This window comes from Marmota marmota, unplaced genomic scaffold (genome assembly GCF_001458135.2).
Source record: "Marmota marmota marmota unplaced genomic scaffold, marMar, whole genome shotgun sequence".
NCBI classification, from domain to species: domain Eukaryota; kingdom Metazoa; phylum Chordata; class Mammalia; order Rodentia; family Sciuridae; genus Marmota; species Marmota marmota.
The window spans coordinates 30,874,796-30,898,000 of NW_026000229.1; the positions used below are offsets into that span (position 1 = coordinate 30,874,796).

At 38.4% G+C, this 23,205-nt stretch overlaps 1 protein-coding gene across 1 annotated transcript in view; it reads left to right on the forward strand.

Moving 5' to 3' along the window:
* Positions 1–23,205, forward strand: part of Fbn1 (fibrillin 1) — a 228,871-nt gene that overhangs the window by 118,904 nt on the left and 86,762 nt on the right. The window contains exons 9-17 of the mRNA XM_048793250.1: positions 1,910–2,035; positions 7,013–7,171; positions 10,348–10,524; positions 11,177–11,317; positions 12,970–13,089; positions 16,187–16,312; positions 17,798–17,920; positions 21,065–21,187; positions 22,248–22,400. Of these exons, the coding sequence (XP_048649207.1) occupies positions 1,910–2,035; positions 7,013–7,171; positions 10,348–10,524; positions 11,177–11,317; positions 12,970–13,089; positions 16,187–16,312; positions 17,798–17,920; positions 21,065–21,187; positions 22,248–22,400 (1,248 nt within the window). The remainder of the gene's footprint in view (positions 1–1,909; positions 2,036–7,012; positions 7,172–10,347; positions 10,525–11,176; positions 11,318–12,969; positions 13,090–16,186; positions 16,313–17,797; positions 17,921–21,064; positions 21,188–22,247; positions 22,401–23,205) is intronic.

The following is a 23,205-nucleotide window of genomic DNA, read 5'->3' on the forward strand; positions in this document are numbered from 1 at the left end:
CATTGACTCTAACTTCAGCAGTGAAATATTGCTTGTTTCAGCCTCTAGCCTAGCATGGAAGGATGGTGATTTTGCTTTTCAAAAGGTTAAACTGCTTGTAAACAGTGTCACTGCTGCCTTTTTGACTAACAGGGTGAACTTGAGGTAGAATGTACTTAAATCTGATCCACTTAAAACCCTATGTTTTTGTTGTTGTTTCATTTATCATCATCGTCATTGTCGTCATCATTATTATTAGTACTAGGATTGAACCCAGGGGTGCTTAGTCACTGAGCCATGTCCTAACCTTTTTATTTTTCATTTTGGGACAGGATCTCACTAAGTTGCTGACACTGGCCTTCACAGGCACGCATCACCACAACCAGCTTTATTTATTTTATTTTATGCTTTGAGACAGGGTCTTGCTGTGTTCCCCACGCAGGCATCAAACTTGCAGTCCTCCTGCATTACACCTCCACGTAGCTGGGATTGTAGTGGCCCACTGTGCTTGGCTCCCTATTTTGGTTTTTAAATGAAGAGCAGCTCTAGACTGGAGAAGACATGTTCTTATTTTGAGGTCCTAACCCTTTCTGAGTTTCACTGGTGTCAACCTGGCCATTGCAGCATTCCTAGGAGGCTTGGTGCAAATCCAGCCAGTCCTAGATCAGGCCAGACAGCCCTCTATTTGTTTTAAAGAGGAGACCATGCAAATCAGGGGGTACCCGAGCCCAAGCAGGAAGTTCTCAGTTTTATCTCTCCCCCTCCTGATGCCACATACTGAAGTTTGTCTATATGTGAGTTGGGCTGTGGAAAGCTTCCCTTGAAGGAAATGGTCATATTTGTCCCAAAGGACACACTTATTGCTTCCTTAGAGGAGATCAGTGATCGGGGCCCTTGAGGGCTGACCCCAGATTTGGCCTCTGTAGCATTTAGGATGCTACTAGGCAGTGATGTCCTTGTTTAACCCCTGAGGAAGAGAGGGGAAAGGACAAAATTGTGCAGATGGAGAAGGTGAACTGGAGCTGTGGTGTGGTCCAGCAACAGCCTCAGCTGACCCCACCCATGGGGAAGTGGAGAATTGGAGTGGCCTTGGAGTTGTCACTGTGGGGTTGAAATGATCAGACCTTCGTTCCTCTTCTCAATTATCTGTCATCAGATGGGATACCTAGAGATGGTGTGACTTTGGGCAAGGCAGCCCTCTACAGCTCGGGTGATCCCTGAAGGGGCTGGCAGCACTTCCAGTGACTGGGGCAAGGCCTTCCTTGAATAGAATCTGGGGGAAGCACGCAGCTCCATGTCAGTTATTCATCAAGTGTGCATTCACCAAACCCACAGAAAACCATCATCATGGTAGTTTGGGTGTGCCCCCACAAAAACAGAGTTTGTACCCTTATGCTTTGAGACAGGGTCTTGCTGTGTTTTACCCTTAGTCTTGTCCCCCACGATGGTCAATTCTTGGTTAGCACCCAGACCACAAGGTCTTCTCTGAAGGATTTCAATGTATGCTTTGTAGAAAATCAGGTTGAAAAGAAGTACAGGAAGTGGAAGTGATGCCAAATTTAAAATCATAAGTAGGGGAGTTTAACTCAATGCCAAACATGAGAGAACTGGGAAAACAGAATTACAAAATAAATGACATTTGGCATGTTATTATTGTATTAGCATGCTGTCATGACTTTGCGAAACAATTGTACACAGTCTTAGATTCTAAAGGGAAGTTAGTTTATTATGTTCTAATCGCCTGAATTTGACCAACTCCTTGGGCAAATCTGCTGCAAGAAGTACTCACTCTTGAAATGGACTATTCTCTACACAGGTTTTCTAAAGATGGCTATTTCTAGTCTCATGATTTGACCAATATTATATGTGAATCATAATGATGAAGTTCTATACTGTTCTATGAATACTGAAACTCTTTATTATGTTCCAGATATTGATGAATGCAGCACTATCCCTGGAGTCTGTGATGGGGGTGAATGTACAAACACAGTCAGCAGTTACTTTTGCAAATGTCCCCCTGGCTTTTACACTTCTCCTGATGGTACCAGATGTGTAGGTAAGTTTAATCATAGACAGCATGTATGGTTTGTATAAGTCAGTTCTGCAGTGAACATCTTTCTCGACAAGTTTGTTAAGGGGGGCATGTAATCTCTCATTTGTGGTAAAAAAAATGTGCATTTATGGAAATATATTGAACTGTAAAGCATTCTCTCAAAGAACAGAGGAATCTTCTGGTCTTGTTTTGGGATTCATTGTCTCCTATGAAAGGTGGATAATCCAAGAGACACTACAGATATCCTCCAAATTAGCAGTGCAGTGGTGCAGTGTCAAATCTTGAAGCTATTATCTATTTATAACCCCACCTTCCATCATTTCCTAGGGTCTATGTTAATTTAGGACAGAAATTTTGCAGTAATATCTTAATTGGTCTCCCTGTTTCTTGGCTTCTCTACAATCCATCTTGTCAGATTTATCTTCCTAAAATAGTGCTTTGATTAAATAACACTCTTGCTCAAAAATCTCTGGTAGTTTTCCACTCAGGCTTGGAAATTAGCAGTTTTCAGTCTGTGTCCATTGGATCCTTCAGGTGCTACAGACTCTTCCAAGGCTGCTGGGTATGAAGGGGACAGTGACAATAGGACAGGCTCTTCCTTCATACACATCCTCCATGCTGGCAATTTCACTCTTATTTGTTGTGGCTTCCATGCAAGTTGTCAGTTAAAGGGGGCTCTATTTAAAAAGTAGGTTTGGCAACTGCTGGATCTAGTAATTGTTAAGACTTCCTTCAAAGTCTATTGTTTTAGAATAAAATTCACATTCCAGAAAGCACAACCTGATAGTCCAGGGGCTTCATTCTCTAGCCCCTTCCCAGCTTTACTAACCTGGCAGCACAGTCCAGCCTTCTCACCACCAAGTAGGCCCTTCATTTAGGGCCCCTTCATGCCTCTACTCATACATGTTACACTACTCTGAACACGTGTCTTCCCGACTCCTGCCCCTTTCATGCCTCCACCCAGGTTTTCTGTCTTTGAAGATGTCCCAGATCAACTTATTAGAAAGCAACTTACTCCCTTACTTGAGGACATGCCTCTCACGAATGGCCTAGTGGGGATACCTGTGTTGGCACGTTTTTGTCTTCCCCATTCAGTTGAAAGCTCTCTGTAAAGACTGGTAACTGCTCTCCTTGTATTCCTGGTGGTTCTCAGCACACTTTCTTGCACATAGTAGGTACTCAGTATTTGTTGAATATCAAAAGGGGTCATTCACTATTAGCTTTACCTTGCCAAAAATAAATGCTACTTTTTGATGTTTGTGTCTGGTTCATAATCTCCAAGACACTCAGTTTCACATCTTCATCATGTATTTTGGACCAAACTGAAGGGCATTTGAAGGTCTGGCCTACTTTTTCCTCAGTCACATATAACAACAACGCAGGCAGTCTCTTAGAGTTGATAGCTAGTGAGGGAAGTCTACCTGAACTTTCCTTAAAAACAGCAGTGGTGTCTGGATTGCCTGGTTTCCTGGAATAGTCATTGGAACTGCAGAGAAAGAAGGACAAGCGCAATCCACATAGCTCCTTTTTCTTCCCAAACGGCCCCAATTAGCAAGTGACCTCCAGTGGGTCTAACCAGCAAAAAGAGAGAGATGAGGGGCTTTTCTTGTCCAGACAGTGGGTACATTTTGTTTTTAACTCTCAACAAGAGCCCTGGATTACATTAAAGGGATTAAAATACATTTACATACCAGATGGTTTATATTTTGAAAATTCTTTATTTAATCAAATCTGTCCATGCTGCCTTTTTACAAAGGAAGAGGGGGAGGGAACTAAGATTCACGGATCACCTCTTAGGTGTGAGGTATTTTATGGAAACTGATTTAATGTTCAAAGTACTATAGTTGGGAGGAAGCGGAATTTAGAGAGAGGTTAGTAAATAATTTGGTACAATAGTTTAATCAGGAGATAAGCCTGGGAGCTGGGATCCCATGGTGGGCCTGTATGAGTCTGCAGTACAGACCTCTCCCCTTACCTTCTGCCATGATGCAGTCACAACTTTCTTGCCATCACCCCAGACACGCACTGTTTTCCCATTCCTGGAACCTTATTGCAACCACAATTAGCAACTTGCTGCATAATTTGATCCCAGTGACACCGCTGCCTTTCCTATCACTCATATTTCCCTCCAACCATAGAGGTCCCCAAATTTTCCCTAGTGACAAGAAAATACAAATAGTCCCCAACTCAAACGAATCCGAGGATTGTTTGTGAGTTGGTTGTTTAGAATTAGTGAATCTAACTAATAGAAAAACCTATTTGTAAATAGTCTTATGTAGTATTTTCTTTATGCATCTCTTACAACAATGAAATTCCCACTGTTACCCTCTGTCATCACATTCTGACCCTCTCAGGCTTCCCACCTGCAACACTCCCTCTTTTCTCTGAGCTCTTATAGTACCACTTGATAATATTTTTGTGTAGGGCTTCCCTTTTATATTAGTGTGACTTATCACTTCAACTTCTTGGGGTGATAAGGATGTCCTGTTCCCACTTTAGCTTCACAACTCCTAGGTCCTAGTTGGACACAACAATGTTAATGATTTGTTAGGTGAGGCCTGGGATGACCTGAAAATATCTGTTTTAATATGGGTTTTTTTTTTTTTTTTTTTTTTGGTACAATACGATTTTTGCTTCCTAGGATAAGGGACAAGTGATTCGGAAGATGGGAAAGGATGTCTGCCAGGGCAGATTGAAAATAGTTGAAGATGTCTATGATTCCTCCTACTTCTCTTTAGGCCCTCCAAATCCTGAAAGTCTTCATCCCTGGCTCCTGTAGGTCTTCACGTTTCCTAAAGCCACCCTGACCCTCTATGCAAAAAATGGTCCAGGTCCTGGGAGGGCTGCTTTCCCCCTGACTATGGCACTGCTACCTACAGAAGTGGAAAAACTTCAGGCTGTTGTGTTCTGAGCTCAGTTCCTCCAAATGGTCCCTGATTTTCACAGTTTTATTCTTCGTTTTCTCATTAGCTTTAGGTTTTCTTTAAAATTAATCCATAAATCAGGGACTTCCACTAATCCAGACACAACTTGTAATTTTTTGAGCGTGGACATTTACCATTTTGATCAAGAGTCTCTGACCCATTGAATTAACTTATTAGTCAGCCAGACAGGCAATAACATGGTATCACAGTTAATTTGCAAAATAATAGACATTAGCCCATTAAGAGTTTACCATTGGCAGCTGTAGATTCCAGTTTTTCTCTGAAGGAGATAGGTCATACTGAAAATTATATGTACAAATTTCATCATTTGGTCAAATGTTTATACTGGGTTTTGAGCACCAAAATAGTTGGAAGCTGGGATCTGAGCCAGTTTTAAGTATCTCTTCCTATTCTTAATAACTGTTGGTTTCCATGCCCAAAATATTTACTAAATGAGTATATAGAGTATTAGTGGCTTTAAGGCACTGCAAATCAGAATGTAGGAAGTGCCATTCCTCCCCCATCCCCAGGCGTCCCAGAGTTTGCTCCGCAGCCCCTTCTCTAGCCATTTGCCCAGCATCAGGCTAGAATAAAGCTTGTTCCAGCTCTTTACTGAGACTGTTAATCTGACCAGAGGTACAGAAACTGGAACCACAAAAAATTTCTGGAAAGCACATTTATACTTGCTAGTGGTTTTAAGTACTTCTCAGAAATAATCTTATATCTGTAAGGCTGACCTATAATTTTCTTTTATGGTTTGTCTAGGTTTGTTTTAGCCTTCTTCACTTAATGTTAATAATTTAAATGTTTCAAAATTAGTTTTTTTAATTTTATTTTTTCGATTTATTACAACCCTCAAAATTTGGAGGCTCTGTGTTTTTAAGAATGATGTTGATGATAAGAATTATAGGCATGACCCTCTGTGAGAAAACTTGATGTTTAATAGTTAGACTCATAGGAAACATAGGGATGGATTTGGGACTAAAAGATCTTCCATGTTACAAAAAGATTTGCTATTTATATTCTTTTAAATGACAAGCATAGTTAAAATATTATTTATTTTTCAAAACATAATTTTATAGGAACCAAACTGAGATATATTTTACTTAAAGAGAGGTGCACCTTCAACATGTGCCAGGTACATAAAGGTGTTTCATACTTTGCTGCTTCCTTCTCTGTTTTATTAGGACTATCTCAAGGCTTTTCCTATGCTAGACACTCTTTTTGATAATCCAGAGTCATACTGCCTGTGTCAGATATTGTCATGACAGTCAGACATGATGTAACCCAATAAAAGTGATAAATAGAAATGTGTCTTACCATGTTGCTTTGAGAAGATACCTTTCTGCCAAAAAAATAAATAAATAAAATAAATCTTCTAGAATTCTTATATTCTATAGGGCTAAGAATTTGGAATCCTTTATGCTTTGAACTTGTAAGTCATTACAGCCTTAAAAAAAAATCTGTTTAGGCCCCAGGACAAAAGGAAATCTTGATTAATAAGCATTAGATCTAGCTGTAAAGTGGCTCATTTCTTAAAAAAAAACTCACAAGTCTGACTCACAGTTTCAGACTAAAATATAAGAAAGATCTTTTTGAAACATAGACTATAGCTCAGACTTAATGTTGTTTTAAAATAGATTTATATAAATATTTGCCTAAAGTGGCTCAAATTAAGTAGATGGAAACCAAGGACAACCTAAGTCTCTCTTCAGTACAGAGACATGTCTTTATAAATAATTAACTGTCACTGCTGGTGATTTTCTTAGTCTCTCTTTCCCTATGGCACATATGGTTTTAATCATTCATTGCCACCTTGGGTATGGAATGTGGGCCTTTGGCCAAGTGCACCAGCGTGCAGGGGCAAAAGGTGCGAGACAAGACATTTCTGACTGAGCCTTGCACAGACACAGTGCTCACAGTGTCCCCTGCAGGGGACAGAGGAGTGAGTTCACCCAGCCGTTGCCTACGCATGAGGCATAGAGGTGCTGAGGCAATGGGGTGTGGTCACTGGTTGGATCTCAACGAATGAGTGTGTGTTTCTTTGTTTTCTCAGATGTTCGCCCAGGATACTGTTACACGGCTCTGGCAAATGGGCGCTGTTCTAACCAGCTGCCACAGTCCATAACCAAAATGCAGTGCTGCTGTGATGTTGGCCGATGCTGGTCCCCGGGGGTCACTGTCGCCCCTGAGATGTGTCCCATCAGAGCAACAGGTAAGGTCCCTTCCAGTCATCTACAGAATATTCCAAGCCAGTGACAGTGTGCATGATGCGCATCTAATGGAAACTTAGGTAAATAAGTAAGACTCCAGGAAATGTAAGAGATGACAGCCAGGGATCTTTCCCCAGATGATGTATAGGGAATCGCAGTTGTTTATACTGCAAGGACTGTTTTGAGACACTACTACTTACTTAGCTTGCATATCAACACTGAAGAGCCACCTTTTCAGGAAGTTCTTGTTTTCTTTTATTCTCGCTTAGGGACTCAGTAGCTCATGTTCAGTAATCAGACTCAGTAGGATAGAATTCAGCTCCCCCAGAACATATATTTCCTCTTTGCCTGACATTTGAAACTTTGCTCTTTCTGTGCTAACTCCTGTTGATTTTTTTTCTTCATGACGTTTCTTTTCTCTGTTATATTCCTTTCATTTCCAACTAAAAGCTTATTTTTCTCTGGCCCAAACTATTGCAGTAACCTCCCAAATTGTCTACATGAAATCCAAAGGCGCCACGTACATTTCCCAAAGTCTAACTCATCTAAAGTTGAGTTTTAAAATTATGTCTGGAGAAGAAGTAAAGAGAGATATTCAGAAAAATTTTCCTCAGAATGAACTTGGGCAATATTCACCACCAAAACACACCTAAGATTTTACTACTTAGTATGGCGTGATTGATGTCCCCAAATCTGATCTCCAGATCTTAATCTTTTAATGTTCTTTTTAGTAATTTTATTTCCTAATTAAATTATATGATTGAATTTTTTCTTGAACTCAGTCTAAGCATTTTTAAACTCAGTGTGTCCTATTTTTCTGAAATCCTTGCCTAGTTCAGGTCTTTACTCCCTACTGTCACCCTTGCTTGTTATAGACCCTCTGGTGTGTTAAGGACCCACCTAAACAGGACCTAATCCTGGGCATCCCAAGGTCACCACAGCTGGAAATACTCCCTTGTGCTTTGGTGGTTCCAGTTTGTACTTTTGCTGTGGCTCAGCTTCGTGCCTATATTTGTTCACCATATTGTTTTTTTTTTTTTTTTTTTTTTTACTATTTGATAAATCTCATTAAGAGGTCTCTTTCATCATTATAATTTCATATTGTTCATGCTTTTTTTTTTTTACTTCTATAGTCAGCTTTTTACTCTTTAAAAAAATCAGCATCATCTCTGAATTAAGTAGGAAAGCTAGACATCAGTTGGCTGATCCTGAGCACAAAGGGTTTCCCTGGAAAGTTATTAATCTGTAGAAAGTAGGAAAGAGTAAAGGACCTGGTGTGAGACACTTTCCTAGAGGGCTAAGACCAATTTAATGGCATTCTTAAAGTAATATACCCACCTAATTAACAGAAATGCCAATAAGCTATCCAACTTCTTTTATATAAATCCTAAAGAATTAAAAAAGAAAGGCTGAACTGGTGCTTACAGGTATTTTGGAAACAAAGTGAGTCCCTTGATATGGTTGCCATTCAGTTAAATCCAACTCATAGTTAATGAAATCCTCTTATGTGCAATTTACAGGATTGGGCTAAAAGTGAGAATTAGTTATGAGTCGCATATGATCCTTGACTTCAAAGACTGCACAGTCTCAGGGGTAGAGATTTGATGAAAGCAAGTGCCCAGGGATTGATGGATATGGCATGACCAGATAGAAAGAATCGCTGTGATTTGACAAAAGGGATTGTAGCATCCTGAGTCAGGGAAAAACAAACAATATAAAAGTCTTTTCCAAATATAGGGGAGTACTATGGAATCTTGTAGGCTTCAATTCCAGAAAGTAATAATTAAAAGGTAGTAATGGAAACTACTGAAAACATCAACTTGACTTGAGTTGGAATGTGAAGTATGATTAAAGAAGGTTTCGAAACAGACCAGCAGGTTATAGCAGGATATGTGGTGGCTTAGTGTAGGTAGCCACATGTAAATTGTCATCCTATCCCATGAGGTTAAATTATGAACACATCTCAGTAAAACATTACTATTCCTTAGAATAAGTCAAATTTCAGTCCACATGAAAATGAAGATATTAGCCTGATCTCTATCAATGACTAAAACTAGTATATAAAGTATTTATGGAAGAATCACTGTGTAACTATGATAATATCAACATTCTGGCAAAAGATTAAAAATTTTAAAATCCCACCATTAGTTTATAGAAGGGAATATGAAAATTAATAAAATAAATGTAGCCCTTGAAAACTGGATATTATTTTAAAATACATTTTTGAAAGCTCAGATAAAATGTGTAACAAACCAAAAGATCATTTATTCTGATAAAGACATAAAATTGTGAAAAATAGTATCAACCTAAACATTTGCTCCCTACTGATAACTACAAAACTTAAGCTTTTCCTCTAGACTTCAGATTCTCTTCTACAACTGCTAAGTGATGATATCTAACATCTCAAACTTGTGCGTTCAAAATGGAACTTGACTTCTACCCACCAAACCTGCCCCCATGGCAACTTTTTCCCTCTCAGTAAGAGATACCAGTGTCCACTCACCTACTCAGCCAAAAAAAAAAAAAAAATAGAAAAAGAAAAAAAAACTAGAAGTTATTCTTGATTTTTTGTTTCTAAGCTCTAACATTTACTTCTTTACCAAATTCTACTTATTTATCTTTAAAATGTGATTGGGCAAATTAGTCCACTTCTGCCAAATTTTATCATTACTGGTTTTGTCCAATCATCATTATCTTGTCCTTGGTTTTCTGCAACACCCTTGCCTCCTTCCAGTTCATTCTCCAAATGTCAGCAAAAGTGATCATCTGAAAAAATTTTATCTGATCATATTCACCCCTGCTGAAGACCTCCAGTTGGTTTCCAACTGCACACTCTTTAGTTCTCTGTGGAATCCACAGGAGGGACCATCTTATGTTTTAAAACTTATGCAAGAATCATGTTTTCCATGAGGTGAATTTTGATATAGTCCATGACTTTCTGGCTTTGGGGAGGAACATATTGTGCACTCTATGATGAGTTTGGAGTTTTGAATCATTGTTCCAATATGGTTATTACTATGGGCATAAGAAATGCAAATGAAATCCATGTTTTTTCCTTTTCTCCAATTGTGCAATGTGCTTTGAAGATCAATTTTTCTTTGCAAAGGGTGATTACTCTGGGCCTATGATATCAGCTACAGCTCAGCTTGTTGTATTATGTTGTGTTGTGTTTTTCCAGAGGATTTCAACAAGCTTTGCTCTGTCCCAATGGTAATTCCTGGGAGACCAGAATATCCTCTTCCACCCGTTGGCCCCGTTCCTCCAGCTCAACCTGTTCCTCCTGGCTTTCCTCCTGGACCTCCACATGTAGTCCTCAGGCCACCAGAATATCCATATCCATCTCGGGAGCCACCAAGTAAGAATTCAAAAGTCATCTTATTTTTCTTGTACTAGTCAGGGTGATATTTTTTATTTGCTTATGCTGCTTTAGTCCTTGATAAATCTATCAATTATTGATCTGTTTTTTAGTTTATATAGTATTGTATATAGTTTTTAATTTTCCTATTGCATAGATAAAAATGGAAATCTTTTGTATTTTCTAGAAGTAAATGCCCTTTTATTTTTGATGCTTTCAGCCACATGTGGGAGAGTTATAGGAAAGACTGAAATCATATTCACAGGATGAGTTAATAATAGAATCTTGCACTTCAGGTTATATAGCATACAAAGAACTTTTATAAATAGTTAAATATTGATAATTCGCTTCCTTAGTTGTTTTCCCAACTGAAGGCTTAAGGGTGAGTTAGCAAATGGGAGTCTGGAGCAGGCAGAGGAGCAGGCTGCAGCTGGGCTGCAGTACCTCCCCACCTGCAGCACAGTGCAGAGGTGAACTCTCACATCAGGAATGGAAATATGCTCTGTCGTTGCTCCTGTAGCAATGACTCTGCCCAGGGATAGCCCTCCTTCCTTTTTAACTCAGCATCTTGTCCGTTATTGCCATATTAAGTACTGATCATTTTAATGGTGTAATAAGTAATTTCAATGGGGTTCAATGTTATTTTTTCTAGGGGTGCTGCCATTCAATGTCACTGATTACTGTCAGCTGGTCCGCTATCTATGTCAAAATGGGCGCTGCATTCCAACTCCTGGGAGCTATCGGTGTGAGTGCAACAAAGGATTCCAGCTGGATCTGCGGGGGGAGTGCATTGGTAAGTGACTGATCACTAGGTTGGCACTGTATTAGTTTTCTATTGCTACTGTAACAAAAACTCTCAAACCTAGTAGCTTAACACAATACAGATTTATTATCTCTCAGTTTCATAGGTAGAAATCCAACACAGTTCTTAATGGGCTAAAATCCGGGTGTAGGCAGAGCCATGTTTCTTTTGGAAGCTCTTGGGGAAAGTGTGTTGCCTTCCCTTTCCAGGTTCTGTAGGACACCGCCTCTCCTAGGACCTCATGGACCCTTCATCTTCACAACCTATCTCTCTCCAACTCTGTTTTTCTCTCCCAATTCCTGCTTCCTCATTTAAGTTCCTTTGTGATGACAGTGGTCCACCATCCAAGAGACTCCCCATTTCTAGTCAGCTGATTAGCAATCTTAGTTTCATTTACAACTTTAATTCTCCTTTTACCATGTAACATATTCACAGATTCTGAGGATTAGTATATGAACATATTTGGAAGGACATTATTCTACTTGCTACCAATGACTTCAAACCCATTATAAAATATATTCAAGGCATTGCTGGTAACTCTAGCCTGAGTCTCCCTATCAAAAGCTTGACCATTAAGTTATGAAAGCCTGACCCAAATTATGAAATTTTGTACATTTTACTAATGTAAATGTAGAACTTACCCACTTTCTTCAGTTATTAAAAACTGAATAAAGAAACTTCAAATCATGGGCAAAGCATTTAAGCTAGTGAAGGGAAGAAGTGTAATGCAATCAGTTTATTGATTGGATAAGAACAATCAGGTGCCATCTTATTTTAAAATAAATTCATCTCTTAGTTCCAATAAATTCCAGAAAATTCTACAATTGTGAGTCAGGCAAAAATGAGTAATTCTTGTTTTCTCAAGCTATTTCATTTCCTGGTGATATGAACACCCCTTCTGGAGGTCATCCAAAGCTGGGTCGGAGAGGGAGCAAGTAACTCAGGGTTAGGGAATGTGAGGTCAGCCTGCATCTTCCCCTAGGAAGACTGTGGACAAGAGAGTTATTTTCACTAAACCCTAGTTTACTCATCTTTACAAGCAGAAGGTAAAACCGTTTGCCTCTACTTACACTGATTATTCTAAACAACTGTAACAGCAGTGGGACTTCTTATGTTGAGGACATCTGGGGGTTGGGGTGGACTCCATGTTGGGTGATAACTGCCCTTTAAGCAACAATTGCTTCATGTTTTATTCTAATATTCTTAACAGAACTGAGCAGGGGATGTTAGATATGGGTAGGCCTTCTTTATATTAGAAAAAAAAATAGCGGAGCATTAAGAGATACTCTGAATCCTATCCAGAAGCCACTTGTGAAATGTTAACCTGTTCAATTTTTTTAGGTCAGACTCATGGAAGAGAAAATGTTTATTAGCTTAGAGTGTTGAGTTGCTATGCACTTGGAATTTTTCTCTGAAAAATGACACATGAAAGCAATACACTTGAACTCTTCTACCAGTCTTCCAATGGCTAGAACCAGCATGCATTGTAGTGGAAAGGAAAAAGAGCCTTTTGTTGTGCTATTTATTTCTTTAAAGGAACATGCTTTATACCTGTAAAAGAAACCTATAAAGTCTTATGAGCTGCTGCTATGTAATCTCTAAAATACACTATGTAATCTCATCTAAAATGCACTGTTTTGCAGATGTTGATGAATGTGAAAAAAACCCTTGTGTTGGTGGAGAATGTATTAATAACCAAGGGTCATACACCTGCCACTGCCGAGCTGGCTATCAGAGCACACTTACCAGGACGGAGTGCCGAGGTACAGTTCCCTCACAGAATATGAGCCATCTGTGCCTAATGACCTCTTTGCTTCGAAGGAGCTCAATGAAGTTTAAATAACCCTTGCCAGAAGAGGCAAATCCAGCTCCATTGCTTTTTGCACTTTCTTCCAGGAATTCCAAATATGGTACTTTCAGTCTGAGGACAGGACCATAAAGTCCAAATTCAAATTATTTTAAAAGATAACTTACTCTGACTGGAGAAAAATCTTATTTTCACTTCTTTTTTGTTTCCTCACTGCTGTCCTTTAGTTTTTCGTTTGGAAGCTGGGGAATGGGACTATTCTTTGTGTCACAGAAAGTGAGGAAATATTCAGGTGAAATTATGCAGGCAGCTCAGTTTTTAGTGGGATGGTCTGAAGGATAAAGGAGTTACCTGTAAGTTCTTGCTGTATATTAGTGCACTTAGCAGGGTTTCAGGTCCCACCTCAGACCTTTGGAATCAGAATCAGCAATTTAATAAGATTCCCTCATGATCTGCATGTATATTAAGGTTTGAGAGGCACTGCTATAAATGTTTTCTCATAAAAATCGGCCTTCAGGTTTATTTATTAATTAATTGTTAAGCCATTCAATATGGCTTCTATTAAATGACATTTATGTACTGTTTCTGAGGTAGAAATAAATAAGATATACTGCCCTCCCTCAGAGGACTCAGATCTTTATCTCTATCTATAAATTTGGCACAAACTGAACTGTCATTAATCCAGTAAAACCAGATAAGATAAGCAAAAACTGTTAAAATCAAATATGATGAGAAGTAAGGAGTTGTATATCACTAGAAAAATTGGAAGCCATTAATAAGATGTAATTTTGTTTGCCTCTCCTAGCAAAAGCCGTTTATGTGCATTGGCGACACACAGAGGTTTTCATTTTTATCAGCAAAATGGTCTCACAATCCTTTGAATTTTCCTTTGACTTAGAGATTTATTATCATCAGTATTTTTTAAATATACTATATTGAAATGGCAACTTTGAGTAGAAAAAACTATAAGGCAGCATTTCAACATGCTGATAATTCTATTAATGGCCTGCTACAGAATTTTAAGTCGGATGGGCTAAGTATTTAACTGAGTTGAGAACCTTCTTAATATTGCAACTATTGGTTCAAATAATTAGCAGTACTAAGCATTTTAAATAATAAAGAATAAAATGAAACCACTGACCAGAGGCTACACTGTTAAATAAGCAAAGATAAATGATTATTGAGTGGCCTAAATGGGAATGAGGACCAGACAGTGTAAATGCATGTGGTTGTCATCAGTCTGGGATTTAAGGTACTGGAGACCAAAGATGACCTGCAGGCCACCAGCTTTGTCCTCTTACAGAGTTAGTACTAAGCCACGTGCAGTGGTGCATGCCTGTGATTCTAGCAACTGGGAAATTTGAGATAGGAGGGTTACAAGTTCAAGGCCAGCCTCAACAACTTATTGAGACCCTGTCTCAAAATAAAAAACATGAGAAGGACTGGGGATGTAGTTCAGTGGTAATGCACCCCTTGGTTCAATTCCCAGTACAAAAAAAAAAAAAAGTAAGTGCTAAGTTTATCCTGAATAGAAGCTGAGGACACACTCCTGTTATTTGGTAGATGAAAGTCAAACGGCTGTGTACTTAGCAGAGAAAAAGTACATGAGGGAGTGGGTAGAAGGGGACAGAAGAGATAGAAACACAGTTGAGATATTTGAATGACAAGCATTTCATTTGTTTTATAAGGCAGTGGAGCCCCATAGCATTCTCAAGTTGGTGAGGAGGGAAAAAGATGAACTCTTTTTCCTGTTTATGTTAACCTTTGCCTCAAAAAAATTACAGAATCCTTTTAAAAAAGTCTGTACAAGAATATATGGCTTTTACTACTTTTTGGAGCGTGGAGCAAGTCAGATTTTAGCAAGGATTAAGAAATAAAGGAAAGAGAAAAGATCGTGGGTTGTTGGCACAAAGATCAGACAGAAGAAAAGCCCAGACTGCCATAGCTAGTCCAATGACTTGTGTGGAAACCACTGCAGGATCTGCCCAGAAAGAAAGTGCGTCTGAAGGTCAACCACAAGACACCGTGCAGACAGAATAACCCAGACGCCATAAATGCACATTCTTGTTGTCCAGGGGATATGTGGGGCACTTGTTCTCAGGCAAATATGTCCTCAACTCTGCACAGATAGGTCTGCTCCCATTCAGATCTGCACAGTTTCCTATCTGCTGAGAATGAGCCCTGGAAACAGCTGTATGCCGGGTAGACAAGACAGTCTGTGATCATCCTCTTTGATATTCATCCAATTTGTAGCCTCTACAAATAGAGGGAAGCAGATACCCCAGGGCACCATATTGTTCCCTTTGGGTGGGTTGTCAATCTTTAAGTGAGAGATCAGATACAGGTTATTTGAGTTATTGTCATTTTTAACACTTTCATATCAAGCCCTATAGTTTACTTTGGCATAATATTAAGCACAATAGAAAAAAGGGAGAAATACACCCAAAGTACCAATATTTTATTTGGTAGATAGAGTACTCATAAAATTATTTAAAAAAAAAAAAGACTAAGAATAAATGAGCAGTAAAACTGTTCTTGGACCAGAACTGCCATAAGGAAGATACATAGATATCTCACAGTCACATGATTGATGGTTTTCAGGGGGAATTAAGTGGGTTTTTTAAAATAGCATTTCTGTTTTCCTGTTCTGGTATAGCTGTAATATCTGCCCTTTCAATCATGTATTTAACAACACACACACACACACACACACATATGCAGACACACACATACACACACACATACTGGCTCAGTAAACTAGCTAGGAAAATGGTAAAGAATCTATTTTGTTTGTGGAATTGATTTAAATAGTCTTAATACAAAGGAAGTTAGATTGAATATGTTTGTATAGGTATATATATTTTTCTGTCATGTGTCTTTCAAACACTAATAATCCTAAACATTGAGTTATTTGGTGCCCAATGTATGTTGAAGAGTATTACTGAGTAATTGAAACCCAAAGCTAAGGCCGTGAGTTTTGAAATGGAGGGAGGAAAAAATAATCTTAAATCCCCTAACTAAAGCTGTTTCTTCCTTTTCTTACTGGACTTTAGACATTGATGAATGTTTACAGAATGGCCGGATCTGCAATAATGGACGTTGCATCAACACAGATGGCAGTTTCCATTGCGTGTGTAATGCAGGCTTCCATGTTACCCGAGATGGGAAAAACTGTGAAGGTAACAAACAGTGTGATAAGCCCATTTCTCTTCTTCCCTCGCAGTCTTGAGATCAGGAGTCTCAAGGCAAATATGTCAAATGTATTTCACATATTGTTATATGAGAAGCAAGCCTACATTTCCATAATATTCCTCTCTATAACTCACATTCATATGAGTCAGATAACATTCTAATATACTGAGAGCTTGCCTCTGAAAAAATCACTAGTGATGAGGAAACTTTTATAGCATAAATCATTGCTTTCTAATTTTATCCAATTGGACCATATATATTATGGAATTCTTTTATGAAAAAATTTGAGACACCTAAGCCCATATATTCTCTAGTCGCTTGTAATCCTTTTATTTGAAGTGCCTGCCTAATAATCAAATACTACTAGTCAGTGTCTCAAAATGTCAGATTTGTTTAAGGCTGACTGCTGAGCACCAGCCTTTTCTGTTGCCTCTTGCATTCATCACCTCATTTTGAAATGGGATGCTTCCAAAGTTTTGTTTTTGCTCTTGACAGTCTCCCCTTGATTAGAAAATATGATTATTATTTATGGGTTTTCACCTTGCAGACCTTTAGCAAAAAGTAAAGAATGCTGTTTATCCTGTTTCCCAATGTCTTTGGGAAGGTCCCAAGAATCTATTCATACATTAAAAGAATTTCAAAATTGTTCTTAGAAACATTTTTGGCAAAATACTATCTCAGTGATTCAATTCAGAGACGTAATGCCAAAATTCCTGGTTGGAATAGAATCCTGTTGAAAGAAAGAGAGAGAGAAAGGGGAGTGGGAGAGAGAAAGAGAGAAAGGGAAAAAGGATAATAAATTACTCTGGTCTGACTAAAGCTTGTAAGTGAAGACATATCATGTCTACAGGAGCAAGTGCCTCCCAAGATAGCTGTAATATTACATAAAATAGCATGTCGATGATTTTAAATAAAATTCCCCATAATCAAGGGATCCTAAAGGCTAGCTGGCTAAACTATATTCTATAGTTGAGTTTTGCATTTTAAAAAATCCATTTTTCCTACTCTTATTTAAAATTGCTTCACGCTATAAGCTGTCTTCTGCTTTCCACTTTTTAAAGAATCAAGATGTAGCCTAAATACATTTCAGATTCCTCCTAGTTTTAGCTTTGAAGTAATATGATGTATTAAAGTAATGTGATCCTGTGAAATAAATATATTCACCAGACTGTAAGACTTTTACTAAAACTTTGTGTGTGTACATATATGTACACATATAAATCTAGTTGTTTGCACATATGTCAAAGGTTGAGAACTTGAGATACGTATTTTATATGATCTCTCTTTGTATGATGTAATTTGGATGAAAACCTCAAACATTATAATAACAAAGAAAGAGATATAAGAATAAATATTTTGTACATGCCAAAAAGAAAGAAAGGTGAAGAAATAAAATTATATTCATGCAGGTTGGTTTCCTTTTGTAAGCTTACTCTTTGGACCTCAGGACACTCTATGTATTTATTTTTCAGATATGGATGAGTGCAGCATAAGGAACATGTGTCTTAACGGGATGTGTATCAATGAAGATGGCAGTTTCAAATGCATTTGCAAACCTGGATTCCAGCTGGCATCAGATGGGCGTTACTGCAAAGGTATATGCTACAAAGCTCAAACCCGCATTCTCTGCCTTCTTTTTCTCCACTTTTCCATGTGGATTCTCCCCACATAAAGCATCCCTTATTCTGGATTAGGCATCTTAGCTGGAATTCCTTCTGAAGTCCAGCTATCCAGATAGTGACAGTTTATGACCAGAAGGCCATTCTTATTTCACAAAAGGTATTTGAGTCCTTTCAAAGGAGCCTAAAAGGCTTCAATGTAGCAAATACATAAGCTAAACTGCCAACTGGTCTTCTGATAGATGTGGTTATCTTTCTAAATAAGTGGAGTTCTGCCTCTTCTTTCCAGCTGGGGGTTCAGAGCATTTAGGCTTCCTGATGGTTGTCTTTTCCACCTCTTACATCTTCACGTGGACAAAACATTGTAGATTCTCATTTGCAGTGATGAGATATCAATTTCAGTATCAACTTCCCTGAGATACTAAAGAAACAAGAAACTTTTTTTGTGGTCAATATATTTAAGTTTTATCAAGTTATATAAGCAAAAAGGAAAACAGGATTAAGCAGAAGACAGAAACAAACCAGGAGCCATTATTTAGCTTGATGACTTTTGAAATCATCTCTTTGCTTCAAGTACTGAAGCAGAAATTAAGAGGAATTTTTTTTTTTTTTGTTCTGTTGAGGTCAGGATCCTAAGAAGAGTCATCAGAGATAAATTCATGCTTAGTCTTCTGCCTTACGTAGTCAGGGATGAGTGATTCCTGCAGTTGGTTCTGAGATCTGAACTAGAACCAGACTTTTCAAAGACCCTTAAACTCAAAATAGGTACATAAAATCTGCTAAAATGGTGTACTCAGAGCCACTCTCCAGTTCTAGTTGCAGAAGTGTAGCTCATCCAGCTGCTTAAGGTGGAGAAGGCAGGAAAAAGCCATGTGAGGCCTCCTCTCTGAGTGTCCCTAGTGTACGGCTTGGTAAAGGTGTTATGGAAGAAAGCTTTGTATGTGTTCAGTCCTTGGCAAGATGTGCTTTTTCTTGGGGCTTAAAAGAGCTTCTAGGCCTTGGTTGTTTACCTACATTCTCTATGACCTCACATGGGTGGCTCTTAATATTGTGAAAATCTGTCTTCACAGCAAGAGAAAACAGTTGAATTTTTCAAATTCGAGGGAGGAAAATGGTTTCTGTCGTTTTAAGCTCCGTGCTGGGCGGAACTTACATGGGAAGACAGGATTAGTACATGGAAATATTCTACAATGTAAGACAGTACAAAACAAAGTGTCAAATTGTGCAAATTAAGTGCTGAACAAGTTGAAAAAAAAAGAAGAAGAAAGAAAGAAAGAACAAAAGAAAGAAAGAAAGAAAGGAAGGAAGGAAGGAAAGAAAGAAAGGAAGGACAAGGGAATGATTGCTGGAATATTTGGAATTAAGCTTCCAAACAAAATAACGGAAGGAAATGTGAAAGCCCCTTTGTGAGTGGGACTTCTGCGAGAACGCTTACTCTTCCTGCCAATATGCAGCACACACTAAGGTTCGCTTTTAGTGCCTCAGGGCTGCTGGTGACCCAGGCAGCAGTTCCCCAGCATTAAGTGTGACCAATGCATAATGCTATTTCAGAAGACATTATGACCTCATAGATGGAACTGGTTTTGCAACCATTGAAATAATATCTTCTCAATAAAGGGATTGTTCCATTCAAAGCGTTGATGACTCCAATGGTTTGCTTTGACTTTAGCATTCTGGCTTTAAGAGGGAGAAAGAGAGAGAGCATGCAAGCAAGCTTGCGCTCCAAAGCTGCGGTTCTTCTTTTTTTCTAGTGTATAGAATGTAGAACACACACACAGTAATAAGACTAACAGAACAAGAAAAGAAAGAATTCTCTTAAATTCTGACTTTCCCCTTTTTTATTCTTTTCTGTAAGACTTTCTCTTAGTGTTAAATATACACTTACTTCTGAGCCCTGCAAAGGTGTGACTGTTCAAGGCTGATCAACAATGCTCATTTAATCTCTACAGTGAACTACTCCAATGAACAGCATGGCCTCTCTGATCACTTTCTAAAAGTCGAGGCTGCCAACTCTGAGTGACCTTCCTCTGGATCTCTGCGACATCTTTGTCTCCATTAAAAAGCCCTTGTGTTACTTTTCAGACTGTAGTCTTCACTGTTTTACTGTAGATTTCAACTTGAACAAAAAGATGACTGAAATAACTGAACCAATTTGAGTTCATGGATTTAAATATAACCACTGTTTTAAATACAATCTGTACATGGAATCTTGGACCATCTGAATATATTTTGTGCCAAACAACACAAGCTAAGTAAAACACAGAGGTGTTTCACTCTCAATTTGCCTTTTTAAGGTCAGAAAAAAGGAAATAGTCAGATATACTAGTTGTATATTGTAAAAGGAGTCATTATAAAATGACTTTCTTCTAAGCATCCTGTGTTGTCCAACACACAATTTTAATACCTTTTTCTGTTTCCCTATATTAAAGGAGGAGAAATCTCTACTATTACTAGTGTGCATCTAACAAAGTCTTTTAACAGACCCCTCTAAGTTTATACATATGGTAGTACAAAATAAGGAAGACTTTTCTTTGCTGGCTTCTAGTTACTTACAGTGCTGTTATTGGTCCAGAGTCATCATCAAAATCATCTAAGTTCATTTTCTGTTCTTTTCTATGTTGTTCCTTTAGGGCTTCAGTTGCTCTCTTTTAACACTTTGTCCCAGAGGGCTAAGGCAAGGGTAGTACTAGATCAGGGACACAGCCCGGGTGTTGAATGCCAAAAGGAAAAGCTTCCTGCCCAGGGCAGAGATGCAGTTTGTTATCAAGCCAGATTTCTGGCACAGCTACCATGGGATGCATTACACAAAACCCTTTGTCTTTCAGCATTTTTCTTCTTCCTCCAATTCTGTTTTGGCCTTTGTGATTTTTATTTTGGACTTAAAAAAAATCTCTTGGGAGAATATGTATATGGAAGCTTTTTATGGAAAAGAAATAATCTTAACAATTTTTCTTGTTTTGTTTCTGTTCTTTTAAAGGAAACTGAGAATACATCTCATTGAGCTTGTATTGTTGATGCTGATGATTTTCCATCGTACCCATTTTCAAGTGTTATAATGATAAACGATATGGTTTAGATAAAAGTCACTTCATTTTTAATCAATGTCTCTTCCCACTGCAGATATTAACGAGTGTGAAACACCTGGGATCTGCATGAATGGGCGCTGCGTGAACACTGATGGCTCCTACAGATGTGAATGCTTCCCTGGACTGGCTGTGGGTCTGGATGGACGTGTGTGTGTTGGTAAGAAAAAGCAATGGCTTGATTTATGATAGAGAGGCACCTTCCATCCATCAACAAAGCCAACCAATAAAAAATGCCCTTTACCATAGTGGATAGGATATAATAGATAGTTGCAGAGCAGTACACCAACAGGGTCAGGTCTCTTCTTGCATAATTGTATATTAATTTAAAGAATAGAAAGATGAGCTGAAATAAAGGGAAAGCCAGGGGACCCTAACCTCTCCTTCTTTCTTTCATTCTCTAAATACACAGCTAACCTCAATTTTCTCCAACTTCTTTTTGTAGATATTTTGTAGACATGCTCACTCTCTCATGGTGAACATCTTAATAATGAATTAAATGACCAAGGAAAGTATAGAATGCAAAGAATATGGATAATTGTGAAACATGTAGGATAATAGTTTTGTGTGACTTCATAAGAAGTTTGAGCCTGTATAAGAAGATTGAGAAATAGATGCGAATTTTATCCCAATTATTTTTAAGAAAGGTACTCAGAAAACCCTTTGAATTGGGAAAGGATTGAGCATAGCCGGAAACTCCTACCTTGGTGGTAAAGATAACATGGCTTAGTTGACCAACATCTACAGATTTATATAATGAACCTTTTACAGATCAAACTTTCTCCTTTTTGGAAAGTACACCTAATTCAGATGTTCAATAATTGCATGTTTACTTTGGGGTAGGGTGCCTTTCTAATAAAGGTCTTGTTTATCATGGTGTGAAATTCAACATTCTTTCATCGTTTATTAAGTGTCTGCTCAGTGCATGCCTAGGGAAGAAAAAAATGAATGAGACATAATCCCAGCACTTAAAGGCCTCGCAGTTTGGTAAACCATGGTAATCCCCAAGAAATTGTCAGAGTCTGGCCATTGGTTTCCACTTTTGGGGAGCTAATGTGTTTTGTTGTTGTTTGTTTGTTTTGACTCCTAGTACCAGAGGCATTCTCAGTGAGTTAGAACAGGGACTATGCATATATAAAGGCAGCTTCAACTCTGATTTGGGGGAGGGGTCTCATGTGTTGAAAGTGACAGTATGATGATAGGTATTTCTTCCTGTTTAGACACACACATGCGGAGCACATGCTACGGAGGATACAAGCGGGGCCAGTGTGTCAAGCCTTTGTTTGGTGCTGTTACTAAATCTGAATGCTGTTGTGCCAACACTGAGTATGCCTTTGGGGAGCCCTGCCAGCCATGTCCTGCCCAGAATTCAGGTATGTGGTATCATGGAGGGGTCCTCACGCTTCTAGCCTTCTGGCTCCATCTGTGATCTTTGCATTTATGGAAGCGACATGGAATGATTACATTATGCTTTCCAGGTACACCATGAACCTTACTGGGGCCTTGGCAAGGTCTAGCCAGTGTCTCCTTACATTTGACTCACCCTCTCCTCACAATCATTTGTAGTAGGCAGTATGTTTATGCCTCCCATGTGAACTCTGCCACCTCAATAATAGTCATGGTCTGTAGAAAACATGCAAGTTCATGATGTTTGCATTTTGCAGGAGCTAACTATTATAAAAGCAGAATTTTATATGGTGTAAAAGTAAATAATTTTCAGACTACCTGAATATTTCCAGCAGTTTCCCAGAAGGCCATTTGTGAATTTTTTCACATCCCATTTGTTGATTTTGGTGTGCTTTTCTTAAATGATTTTATTCAACCTTGGGGAAAAAGTATTTTCCTGGTGGCATGACACAGTGAAAAGAGAACTGGATGGTGAGTCAGAATTCTGCTCCCTGTTCACAGGCAGACAAATTACTTAATTGGGTGTTTAGTTATTTGTACATTTTTTTCTCATTTAAGGATTTGAAATAACTTACATTAACAAATATGATTATAAAATAGAACAATAAGGAAAATGGATTTTTGGTCTTCTAGAAAATGAGTTGCCTTAGATAATATAGAAGGTTCTATGCAGTTGCAAATGATTTGTAAAGCAAAAATAGTTTATTGAAATTAAAACAATAGACTATCAATATTTGAACATGATTTTAAGGTAGTTTAGCAGATGACTTC